Source organism: Homalodisca vitripennis, chromosome 4 (genome assembly GCF_021130785.1).
Source record: "Homalodisca vitripennis isolate AUS2020 chromosome 4, UT_GWSS_2.1, whole genome shotgun sequence".
In the NCBI taxonomy this organism is placed as follows: Eukaryota; Metazoa; Arthropoda; class Insecta; order Hemiptera; family Cicadellidae; genus Homalodisca; species Homalodisca vitripennis.
In genome coordinates, this window is record NC_060210.1 from 185,451,647 (window position 1) to 185,464,379 (window position 12,733).

The window sequence follows — 12,733 nt, forward strand, 5'->3', positions numbered from 1 at the left end:
ATTCCAAGAGATTGGTCGTGCCCAGTTTGTCAGTTAGGACTTCAGGAAAAACTGGAACAAATCTGCCTTATGTCCTCAGCCTCTTTCGGCGTAAGAATGTCCTAGTTTGGTCAGGAGGAGTCAAGCTCTTATCTTCCATCTCTAAGGCAGCAGTCCCACGAGACTCGACATCTGAAAAAGGGAACGAGCACCCGCCTGGCGAAAGCAAAGAAAACATGACTGGAGGCCAAATCCAAAATCATGCCAGTTTTTTCCGATAAAATCTGCTCCCAAGATGAAAGGAAAAGTCAGGTCCTTAGCCACCAAAAAGCTCCAATCCCAAGAGAAATAATTAATTTTGATGTGAATCTGGGCACTACAGATAATAGGTAAAGGTGTGCGTGAAGCAGTCCCAGCAGATAAGTGAACTAGGCTCAACCTGCCGTATTAGCCCCAGAGGATTTTAGATCTTCAATAAAAAAACGACAAAGAAAATCAGGCTGCGTGCTGACCCAGAATCAACCAGGGCCTTCTGTACCACAATTCCCACAAGTACATCCAGTATGTGGGCAGGTTGAGCGGGCAGCCCTTACTCCCTGCGCAGCCAGAGCAGCAACCTCCCCTCTCGGCCAACGATGATAACTGTCGCCAAGTCTATTTCTTTCTGTTTTTTCTTTCTGTTCTGCATTAAAACCAGCTACCCTTTTACCATCAAAATTAGGTACATACTTTGCCCTCAAAATTACCTTTACGGCACGAGTCGGGCTTACTCGTCCGCAAGCTTACTAGTTTTTTTTATTAAGTGGACAAAACGGTCTAATATGTCCCACTTTGCTTGCAGCCATAACAGGTAGGAGGCTGCCTACGGGAAGGAAGGAGCAGCTGCTGGCTCAGACTGCACCGGAGCATGGACCGGCCCCGGAGGCAAGTGAGGAAGATGGCCTCGACATGGCCTCCCTTTGATCATCCGCATCCTGAACCCCTCTAGAGATGATGGAGAGGCGGTCCAAATCCGCAAAAGATGCGGGACGGCTACAAAAAATCAAACGGGAGCGTTCTTCAGGTTTTAATGCCCTCCAAAATAAGGCTCACCAACTCAACTCCGTTTTCGCTCAAGCTCAAGCGCAACTCCCGGGCTACATCCCGTATCTCCCCGACAAAATGGCTCAACGTCTCGTCTGGTGCCTGAGGACGATAAACGCGTTCCACCCGCAAGCGCTCCCTAACCCGAGCAGGTACAAAGAACTCCAAGATCTCGGCGTGAAACTGGTCAAAGGTGGCACCTCTCTTAAGGCAGTCTAGAAGGCGATCAAAAAGCGGCCTTAAGGAAAACTGCGCTAAAATCTGCATAAGCATGGCATCTGTCATACCAGGAAATTCTCTTAGCTTAAAAACTTCCAGAAGGAAATGGATAAGTAAATTAGTGTCAAGCCCATCAACTCTGGGGAAGTGTTGTAAAACACCCCCCAAAGGATGGGGCAGTTTGCCAAAGCTAGAAAAGGAAGGCACAACTATAGATGATGCCTCACCAGCCGCTTCAGGAGGGCCACTACCCATCGGAGACATAGTAACTCTGGGAGGCTCGAAAGAAAGAGCCGGAGGATGGTTAGCAAAAGTAATGGTAGTGGGAACCTCCGTTGGAGTGACAGCGGTAAATAGTACCCCCTTTCTCTTTCACCGAGCGCACCTCACTCAAACCATCTAAGGCTTGTTTTAAATTTGTTACTGGCCGAAAAAGCCCAACTTTTAATATCAGAGTCTAAACTAGGAGCTGACATAAGTAAAACTATTCTGTCACGCCAATGTAAAAGCTGAGATGCCAATCTAGCCTTTGCTGACCCGGACATGGGAAGTGACTCAAAATTAATATCGTCTTCTAATTCCTCCATTTTCGGGTTTTACAAAACTCAAATTCTGTGTTAATTTGGAACTCTGCATTCCAGCTGCGGTCCAACGCTATACAAGCCCGTAATTGAGCCCTTAATGCCCTCACATCTCCCTCGGGACTTCTGTCCTCTCGCCAGGACCTCAAAAACCAACTCGGGCTTGCGTAGATGTTTCAGGACACCAGGGAAAACGCCATACCAAACAATTAAGACAAATAAATACAACAATAAACAACAAAGCGTACGCAACAAATTACTTAGTAACCTAAGTGGACTCAACTCACAAAAGGCTTACACTGACGAGGTCCAAGTGAAGAACTTAATACCTGCTACCTAATAGAAGGATACCCTGCAAATATACACTAACCACAACCTACAAACACAGAAGCAAATAAATATAAACAAAAACAACACATTGATAGGGGGAGAAGTAGAACGTACAGTTAGATAAATTTAGCGGTTAAGCAATTTAGAGTCCCTTGCTCCCTGCAAAGGGTAAGTCATGCAGGAAGCAAGACACTAAACCAATTCCACCCGGTATCCTGTGCTAGGGCGAGCTCCTAATGAAAAAAAATTGGCACAGTGTACTCTATAACCTCCCCCTACCTAACACTAGCCTACACCAACAAACAAAACCAGAACTGAGAGACAGCTGAGAGAGCAGCTAACCACGCTCTGCTACCATTGAAACCGTACATCGCCGCTCGCACACCCACAGCAAACCATCAGGGAAGCGCGCGCCCATGGTGGCGAACGGGATGCCGGATCAAAACTAAACTAGGTAAAAAAAAAAAAAGAACACCGTGGTCCAAGGCATACTCAGGTTCATTTACTAAGACACAACATAGGCCTATCTAGTCAATATAAATATATAAGTATAGATACTATAAATAAAAAAAATAAAAAAAAAAAAAATAAAAAGTGCCATGCAGTAGTATATTCCTCAAACAATCCTTATCAGGTGCACCTGCATACAAAAATTAGAAACGCCATAATTTGAAACAAGAAATGCCCAATTACCACCCGGTATCCTTCGGCTAAGGGCGGGCTCCTAATGAAATCCAAGAAATTAACTAAATAATATCTAAAACTAACTTAAAATTAAATAACAAAATATAAACTATATAATAAATGGCAACAATAACAATAACAAATAAATAAAGAATATGAGCAGGGTATCACAGATGTTGACTAGTAGCAATGTCCATCATGGTGGCCGTCCTTCAGCAGAGCGCAAAAGCGAAGGTTCTCTGCGACCACGCATGATGGAGAGATGACAGCAGAAAATCAACTCATCTCCTGGACCTCATCAGTGAGGGGCCGTAAACTTAGCCGCACATGTCCGAGAAGGAGTATAGCTCAGCAAAACTAACAAACACTTAAATAAACAAAATATATTAAACTGGAGCTACTCCTAACTTGTACACCACGGCTCGGAGTCTCTACCACTCTCCCGGAAAGGCTAAACGCCTTCAAAAGGTCAGTGGGCTCTGCAGCCAATAAACCACACACACATACACTATATAAAAACACACATGAGCCGGGGAGATATAGGTATTGAACCGGCTCACTATATACATTCAATTCAAAACATCATTTAAGAGATTTTTAAGAGAATTTTAACACCTTAGCCGTTAAAGCATTTCTAATTGATTTTGGCAATCTGTTAATAAAGTAAACACCTGCATTTTAAGGTAAATGTTTATAAACCACCTTTATGTGCATCCCCGTACAGTAGTTATCTCTGTCTCTTGTCTCTCATTGATGTACGTCTCGTCCTCTGGTTAAGGCACATGTCGACAAACTAAGGTTGTTTATAAGGTGTTAGGACATGACATAGTAGACAGTAGAAATTATTTGAACACTGCCCTGCACGAATCTCTGAAGTTCAAATTTGCGATAATGCGAATAGATTTATTCAACTCAATCTTCCTGGTAACAAAGCTCGAGACTACTTCGTCTCAACAGTCTAGTTCGTAGATGATCGTTATCAATGAACAATCGACTTACGTCTCATTGATCACTAAAGTAGTAGAAGTGGTTATAACTCTAACTACTTTACAATGACTGCAATATTTGACGTCAAAAAATAATCTTACCCAGTGAAAAATTTTCATATCGAAATAAGAGTAGGCTACTTTTTATGAGATATGAGTGATGTATTACGATATAAATAAATACCGAGTGTAATATTCACAACAGAAATAGTCATATTTTCAATTCATCGACACTACTCATAATGTAACTAGTTGTTACCCACAGGTTTGCTAGCAATTTCTTGCTAAATAAATGAATTTACGTCAATATACTGATGTATACTGATAACACATACTGATGTATGTAAAAGATATACATGTTCTAAATCCAAAAAAATGTGATTTTGGTTTTTTCCCATAACTTGTAAGTTTTTAAGCAATCAAGTCCTTCAAAAAACATTTGTTGGTGTTTTAAAAGGAGACACAGTGATAGGTCTTTGTGTGTTCGTGTGTTTTATCACTTATAATTATGTAGATACAAAAGTATAAGTAATTATCTTAAAAACATTTCTTTAACAAAGTATAATGTATCTCTATATAGTATTAAAGGCTTACACCATGTTACCAAACGTTTTTACAATATAAAGGATGATTTTGTGTATTATTCTATATTAACTGATTTTCCTATATCAAGTGATTTGTTTGAACATTATAATATGGTTTCTCAATCTTTTCATTAATCACAGATTTTTATAAACCCCAGAATATTATACTTGCAAATCCCAAAATAAAAACCATTTACAACTTCACCTAGAATCTGAAGCTCTTAACCAAATACACTAAAATAATGCATACGTAAAAATAAATGTGTATACCTACTTCTATTTTAAAATTATTTATTACATTATAAGTGTATTAACTGAAAAGCTAAGGCCTTCAACTTTAGGATTTTTCCACACTCGCCTAAACTAGTTTAGTTCTCACTGGAAGCATTGCAGTTATTCAATCAAATATTATGAAGAATTGGAGAAAATTCAAGTTATCTCACACATACTAATAAAATGGTTTAACTGTCGATTTTAAATGTGAAATATTTATATGAAATTAACAAACATTGTTATTCAATACATTTAATTTAAATTTACGGTCTAGTAAATTCAAATTATAGAGGGGTACAATTAACACATGTAGGTTGAGTTGAATAATTCCGATTTAATTCAAGATTACAAACTTTTTAGTCTACTAAAATTCCAAATTTAATTGTACTCACTATAATTTGTGACTTGAATAGAAGTTGTGACTCAAGTAGAGGTTGTGACTGAAGTGGAGGTTATGTATGGAGAGGAGGTTGCGTCTGAAGTGGAGGTTATGACTGGAGTGGAGGTTGTGTCTGGAATAGAGGTTGTGACTGGAGTGGAGATTGTGTCTGGAGTAGAGGTTGTGTCTGGACTAGAGGTTGTGACTGGACTAGAGGCCGTGACTGGACTAGAAGCCGTGACTGGAATAGATGCCGTTACTGGAATAGATGCTGTGACTGGACTAGAGGCCGTGACTGGACTAGAGGCCGTGACTGGACTAGAGGCCGTGACTGGACTGGACTAGAGGCCGTGACTGGACTAGAAGCCGTGACTGGAATAGATGCCGTTACTGGAATAGATGCTGTGACTGGACTAGAGGCCGTGACTGGACTAGAGGCCGTGACTGGACTAGAGGCCGTGACTGGACTAGAGGCCGTGACTGGAGTAGAGGTTGTGACTGGACTAGAGGCCGTGACTGGACTAGAGGCCGTGACTGGAGTAGAGGTTGTGACTGGACTAGAAGCCGTGACTGGACTAGAGGCCGTGACTGGACTAAAGGCCGTGACTGGAATAGAGGCTGTGACTGGAGTGGAGGTAGTGACTGGACTAGAGGCCGTGACTGGACTAGAGGCCGTGACTGGAGTAGAGGTTGTGACTGGACTAGAGGCTGTGACTGGACTAGAGGCCGTGACTGGACTAAAGGCCGTGACTGGAATAGAGGCTGTGACTGGAGTGGAGGTAGTGACTTGTGTATCAACTGAGTGAGGCACAGGAGTTGTATTCAAGATTGTCTGTTCCAGTTTATGAAAGCAAGCAATTTCTTCCTTAATTTTTAAGAGAGTACCTCTTATATCATCTACTTTATGCTTAATTTTTTCTTGCTCCTTTATCAAATTATTCTTTTCCAATTCTAACTCTGATATTCTAACACTCAATTCCGTAATCTGCGTTTTTGTTTTCTTCTCAGTTTCTCTCGCGAGTTCTTCATCTCCTATGTTTCTCTCAAGTAATTTTAATAAATTATCAATTTTAAGTTCGTATAATGGAGTCAATTGATCCAATTTCAATTTTAGTTCTTTCTGTACAGACTGTAAGTAGGTCAATTTTGACTTAGAATGATTCCATTCGTTTTGAAGCCAAAAGACCATTTGCAGGTCGTCGTCCAACACGTCTTCATCGTCCAACACGTCTTCATCGTCCGACACGTCTTCATCATCCGACACGTCTTCATCTTCGTCTGGCTGCTCAACCAGCAACACTGGGGACACTTGGAACTGCATACATTTCTCAGAATAACCGTGTCCTATTCTCCAGTTATACACTTCTATGTCTTGATTCATAAACATGATGCCCACATTTCTTACTTCTATCCAGTGTTGAAGTTCTTTAATTTCTGTATCGAGAAGCTTTTTCTTTTCTATGAGGTCCGTCAGAACTACGTATTGTTTTTTGATTTTCACTATCTTCTTTAGAACTTCCTCTGAGACAATTGCATTTTGAATCTCCAATTCTGTCACATTCTTTTTAAAGGACCATTCAAGATTAGAAATTTTTTGTCGGACATATATATTTTCCTTCGTAACATTCACAATTGCTTCATGAAGTCTATTGAGTTGCCGTTCTAATTTGTCAATATCAAGGCTTTTTGCAGACACACAGTTTACATAACAACCGCACAGAAAAAGCAGCACAGTCTGGGTAATCATCGTGGATAAATTTCTAACAGTAGAAAGAAAAGACCAGTGAGAGCTTTTTAAACACTGCACGGCAATTAAGATTTATGAAGCGATCATTCATCAATCTTTCAGAACCACTACTGGTGTAACTGAAATGTATTAGCTTTATAAAAAAATAAATGTATCACAATAACATAAAACACTTCTATAACAATATAGCTAACACAATGAAATTTATAAAACTGAGGTATTGTACTTTAATAATAAAAAATCATGTTTGAAGCAGTAATGATTGTTCGATGGCGATACTAACTACCCTAATCAATAGGTACTTCGCTTCACAGTTTTGTTTATAAGGTGGAAATAAGTAAACGTTAACTATGTTGTTCACGTTAATTTACATTTGCAATTTTGCATTCACACTATTAAGATTACCGTGAATGAATAAGTTAAACTACGTTGGAAGTATTACAATGATCAACTCGAGCTACACCACACCATGTGGAACAGACTTCACTGAGGTTGCATACATCATTAAAAATATATAGCTCATTTCATTCTCTACATGTCCCGTGGCTAGGCAGAGAGACAATCACACAGAAGATAAGTTGACACGAAAATGAGGCATAATGGAATGCCACTTATTGTTGTGGAAATGAAGTTTTATGCAACATTTAAAGTCAACATATACAATCGTTCTCAACATATCTCGCCACATGATACATTCAAATTTTAGATCAATGAATTGGGTTTCATATCAATGTTTCCAACATTTAAATTTAAGGGGAGTCGGAACGCAAAAAAATAAAATTTATACAATTTTTTTTTTATTTTTTATTTTGATTTTGATTTGTTAGTTTATTCCCTTTAAAAAAATATAACTCTCACAGTTGTATATTATTCCTAAGTTTCAAAATTAAATAAAAACTAGAGGTATGTCAGCTGTTTTTGGTCGGAAAACGCTTTGAGAAAGCTGACCACTTCTTTCAGCACATTGTATAGTGCACACTTCTCTATACACAGAGAAGTTTTAACCTCTATGACTTGATTCTTACTCTGTGTTACCTCTAATGTTACTTGACATCTGATTTTCCTATTAGCCAATGTTTGTTGTGAAATAAATAAATAAAAATAAAATTAGGTGACGGTAAGGTGCTTGGGGGAAAGAAAAGACTAACAGACGCCCAAATAGACAAATTACAAACATATTATGGCCTTGCAATAAGAAGAGGTGTAAAGAATGTAGAAGAAATGAAGAAAAATATTCGGGCCACCTACTTTCATAAACTCTCCACTAATGAAAATCCTCAACACGGTTTGTGTCCGAAAGGCGTAGACTCATGGTGTGGTTATGAGAAGGCTAAGGCTCAAGGTACAGTTTATGACCACAAAGATAGCCTACCTGAAGAGATAATGTTAGAAATAAAATACATCTACAGGGCACTAACAAATTCTGAGTTGTTAAAATAATGTTTACACGGACATACGCAGAATCCAAACGAGAGCTTCAACAATGTGGTATGGGCCAAAATTCCAAAACGGGTAAGGCTGGATACGTTGAAAATTGGTGTATATGATGCTGTCACTTCGTTCAATGATAGAAATAGTGGCAAACTTGAAGTTTTCCAGAAGCTTGGACTAAGTTTATGTGATAGGTCAGTGAGTGCTTTGCGCGGAATTGATGAATTGCGACAGAGGAAAAGTGAGAAAGCTGCGGAAGGAATAACGAAAGAAGCCAGACAAGAAAGAAGAAAAAGAAGAATGGTTCAAAATGAAAAGTATGATGAAGCAGATGGACCCCAGTATGGCCCAGGACTTTTATAAGGTAGACCTAGAGCCTCATTTAGTCTTGTTTTCACAATAAATGCGATTTCCGGAAAGTTAGCATTTTTCTCATAAAGGTACATTTTTCTCAGGAAGTATTCAAGATACAGTACTGATATTTTTTGCACGTAATCTATAGGCTATTGCCAACAATCAGACCCAATTTCATGCAATTTGCAATCTTAGTTTTGCTGCTATAAAACTTTTACCAAACGATTACGTGATTTTTTAAATTGATTTGGAAAAAAAAATTTTTCACTAGGAAAAACTTTTTTAAAATTATCCAAGTTGGGTCTGATTACACAAAATAAGGTAATAAACAAATGTTGAAAAAATTATGACTGTAGCCTAAGTACTTTCTGATAAAAATGTACCTTTGTTAACATGGGGAAGATGGGCGTTCCGACTCCCCTTAACCACCATGTCTCATTAAAATGTTTGAATTTTTATGGGTGTATTGAGTTTCTTAACAAATTGATTTATTATGGTATTTTCTCATTGCTACCATGGATACCCATAAGACCAATGTAAAAATATTCACTTAAGCTCAGCAAATCACATGGAGTGACATACACCATCTTCAAGCTGTGTTCCTCATGCATTAATGATGTTTCATGCACAAATTTAGGTCTATAGTTCATTTCGTTTTCGAGATATCATGCAGGAAGATAGGCAGAAATGAAATTTTTCCAACCTCTGTGATAGTCTTCTCTAAAGCTTAGCCAATAACTAAATGCCAATATAAGTATTACTGTTTATTGTTATAAAATGAACTCAAATACAAACACAACTTTAATCACATTAATCTTGTTAGTTAAATATTAATACTGTACATATATTATGTAAGAATCACAAGAGTGCTTGGTAAGCAATTGTAAACAATTTTTGTGTAACTATTGCTGTCATTGTTTATTTTACCTTGAGTGCTTGAGGTTTCTATTCGCATATTTATGTGTTGAAGCGTTTTTGCTCTATTAAAAACTACATGTGACTGCAGTGTTATGAAATATCTATCTAGAATTTAATCTAATAGCCAAGAACATAGCATGGAAAACTATTTAGGGGGAACCAGACGACTGATATTTTCTCGCAGTGGGCAGACTAAGGCCCCATTTTGTTCCTTAAAAAGTTCTTACCTGTTTCTTTGTTGAGAACAATCTTCCAGCAGTACTTGTCAGTAATACTGAATCATTTAAATAATAATAATCGTTTACTAAAAAAGTAATTTAAATAATTGAAAATTTGGGGGGGCGGTCCGGGACGGACTCCCTTGCTGGCTACGTCCTTGAGCACAAAAGCAGTTGTTCAACAGTGACGAGGAATACCATAAACCATATTTTATATGACCTGAGAACTGACAACCTGCATTATTATTGCATCTGTGATTTCTGTTCACACCGCAAACATTACTTACACAATCAAATTCGTGAAATATTTTGGCTCTGCTATGGATAGTCTTCAGCCATCAAGTGAAACTACCAATAATACACATTTGTCTATACAAGTAAGTTGAAGAGAAAAGGAGCTTTACGTGATTGGTTGAAGCTTAACCAATATAAATTACTAGTATAACCAACAGTGATGAATATTGCTTTTATATCACAAGCTGCCAACTTTCCGGCAATTTGATTCTATATTCTTTGACTTATTTTGTTTCTTGATTATTTAAAAGGTGTCTCTTATTATACCAGATAGTACTATGTAATTTTATTAAGTACTTCTGTCGAATTCTATTGCATATTTAATTTTGAATCTGTGATTTGATGTGGTAATTTTTATGTATTTTGGTGTTTCCTGTTTTTAATGTGTTGACTCACTTGGGCAAGATTACTTGATTTTAAGTCTTGTTGTTGCAGAAAATAAAGTTATCAACAAGTTTGTGTCACAAATTTCTACTGAAGTAGTCACGTAAACTTAATTGGGTAAAATTACTACCCAATGAGAGTTGTTAAATGACAAAATATTGTGATTAAGGACCACATTTTATCTTCCTATATATTCTCTCACTTCAATCCCTCCCTCAATGTTTTTGTTTATGTTGTTGTTTATGTTGTTTGTTATGTGTTTTCAATATAAAGAAATGTTTTTCTTCAAACACGAATCAGAAACTTGGATATTTATACATCAACTTCGTCCAGGCCATTCAAACAACTAACAAAAAATGTAGGTTCAACAAATGCCACCAATTTCAAATTGATTCTGAGTAAGCAAAATGGAGAAAAAGTTAGCGTTTGTTCTTATAAAATGTATTTCAGGCAATATAACATAGCATCAATTTTGTACCTCCTAAATGAGGATCAAAGGAAGGAATCAATGCAAAGTTATCCTTGTGTACAAAACGAATTTTAATTTAGTGTATTGCTCATGAAAGGAAGTGAAAAGTCTTTTATCTTTCTTAGCATCATCAAAATTAATAGCATGGTAGCTAAAGATGTGAGTAGGTAATTCAAATCTTCAAACAAATCAAAATAATTCCATGAAAACCGCTAGGTAATATACCAAGACTTAGTCCCTTAATAACAAAATATACAAACAAGTGCATTTAAGACTAAAATTTTTGCTTTTCTTGTCTTCTCTTTTTTGTTGATATAGATCTAACTCAATTCCACTCTTTAAAATGTGCTGAGATTGCATTAGACGAGTTTCTGATAGATTAGGAATGCATTATTGTTGAGTTTAAACATTTGCATAATGCTTTAAACAGTTGAGAAAACTGATATCGTAGTAAAACTTAGAACTTATGAGAAATTAGATTCTTTGATGATTGTACGAGTAATGAAATATGCTCAATTTTGCTGTTACATCAAAACAAGTACACTGTATTCTTCACTACAAAAATGACTACATACACCTTTGTACTCTTTTAAGAAGACGATTTTTGTAGTTCCACATAACGTGCTTTTGATTCTTTCTAGATTTAGGTGTTTAGTACTAGTTTAAAGTAGTACTCAAGGGGTTAAATTAACCTACCAGACACAATTTTTTACTTTCCACAGGATTTTGTTTTAGGTACTTTAAATTAATTTACTAGCAGTTTGGACACATTTTGCTTCAGTACAAAATTGGTATATTAGACAGCTCATTTTGTAATGTATTTCCAAACAATCATGAGTGTCAGGAGGGTTCACTTCTGCTGGTTTATACCTACCAGTTGAACCCACACGGGGTACAATACAATCCAATGTGTGGGCAGCCTTATGGATGTTCAGTAGCGGCACATTTCTAACCGCAAATATTGAGATTCTGGGATGCAAAGGTAGTTCGATAGGTCTAGTCTACTGCGGGAGATGACTGTTGGAGTTGGTTTGGAGCTCCCTAATTGTCAAAGGTTCTTGTCTAGACATAAGGGTGTGCCACCCCCCTGCCTTTGACTGGAGAGGCTGTTTCAGAGCTGGCTTCCACTCCTTCAGAGAAGACATGACTGAGATTGGTATCCTAAATCCTTCCTCATGGACCTTGACAGGAGGCGGCCCCTACCCCCAACCTTACCCATCCAGAATATCCTATCACTCTGGAAGCAGCACAAAGGTCCTTTTAAGGCTATGTACAATTTTTAAGCTTGTTGTCCTAAGAGACCAAAAATATTTAAAAAAGCAATCATGAGAACTATTCATTCAATAAGTAGTTGAATGAATGATCGACCAAACATGTGTGTGTATATCAATAAGCATAAAACAACATATCACCCACTACAGTATGGCAGACTGAAAGACATCTGCTCCAATCAGCTCTGTAAACATGTACAGTAGTAAAGGAATTCTCCACAGCCTTCATGTGTAACCCAAATTCAATTAGGAAAAGTGTAGTATCCCTGGTTATATGACTTGAAGATAAAAAAATAAATCCCCGTTCAAACAGCTGTGCCATACTTGTAGCGGCATCATTTTTATCAATTTATTTATTTATTGATATTCTTTTGGACATTATCATAGAGATAAGAACAAGGGTCACAGAAATACAGTGTTAAAATTCATTACATTGGTAGAAGGAATGTTCTTGTAGCCAGCAACATTCAGATGTCGGCTAAATGGCATCCTGTTGGTCTTCTTCAGGTGGTCCTCTGGAAAGAGCGTTCCATAACTTAAGTCGGTTTC

General features: G+C 37.6%; 1 protein-coding gene across 1 annotated transcript; it reads right to left on the reverse strand.

Moving 5' to 3' along the window:
* Positions 1-5,033: 5,033 nt before the first annotated feature.
* On the reverse strand, positions 5,034-6,908 carry LOC124360748 (uncharacterized threonine-rich GPI-anchored glycoprotein PJ4664.02-like). Its single transcript, XM_046814622.1, has one exon. It carries the CDS (start codon positions 6,843-6,845, stop codon positions 5,355-5,357), a length of 1,491 nt encoding a protein of 496 aa, XP_046670578.1. The 5' UTR covers positions 6,846-6,908; the 3' UTR covers positions 5,034-5,354.
* Between the last annotated feature and the right edge of the window lie 5,825 nt (positions 6,909-12,733).

What these genes read in the sequence shown, in the direction of transcription:
- LOC124360748 (XM_046814622.1), bottom strand. Translation starts at nt 6,845, where the DNA reads ATGATTACCCAGACTGTGCTGCTTTTTCTGTGCGGTTGTTATGTAAAC.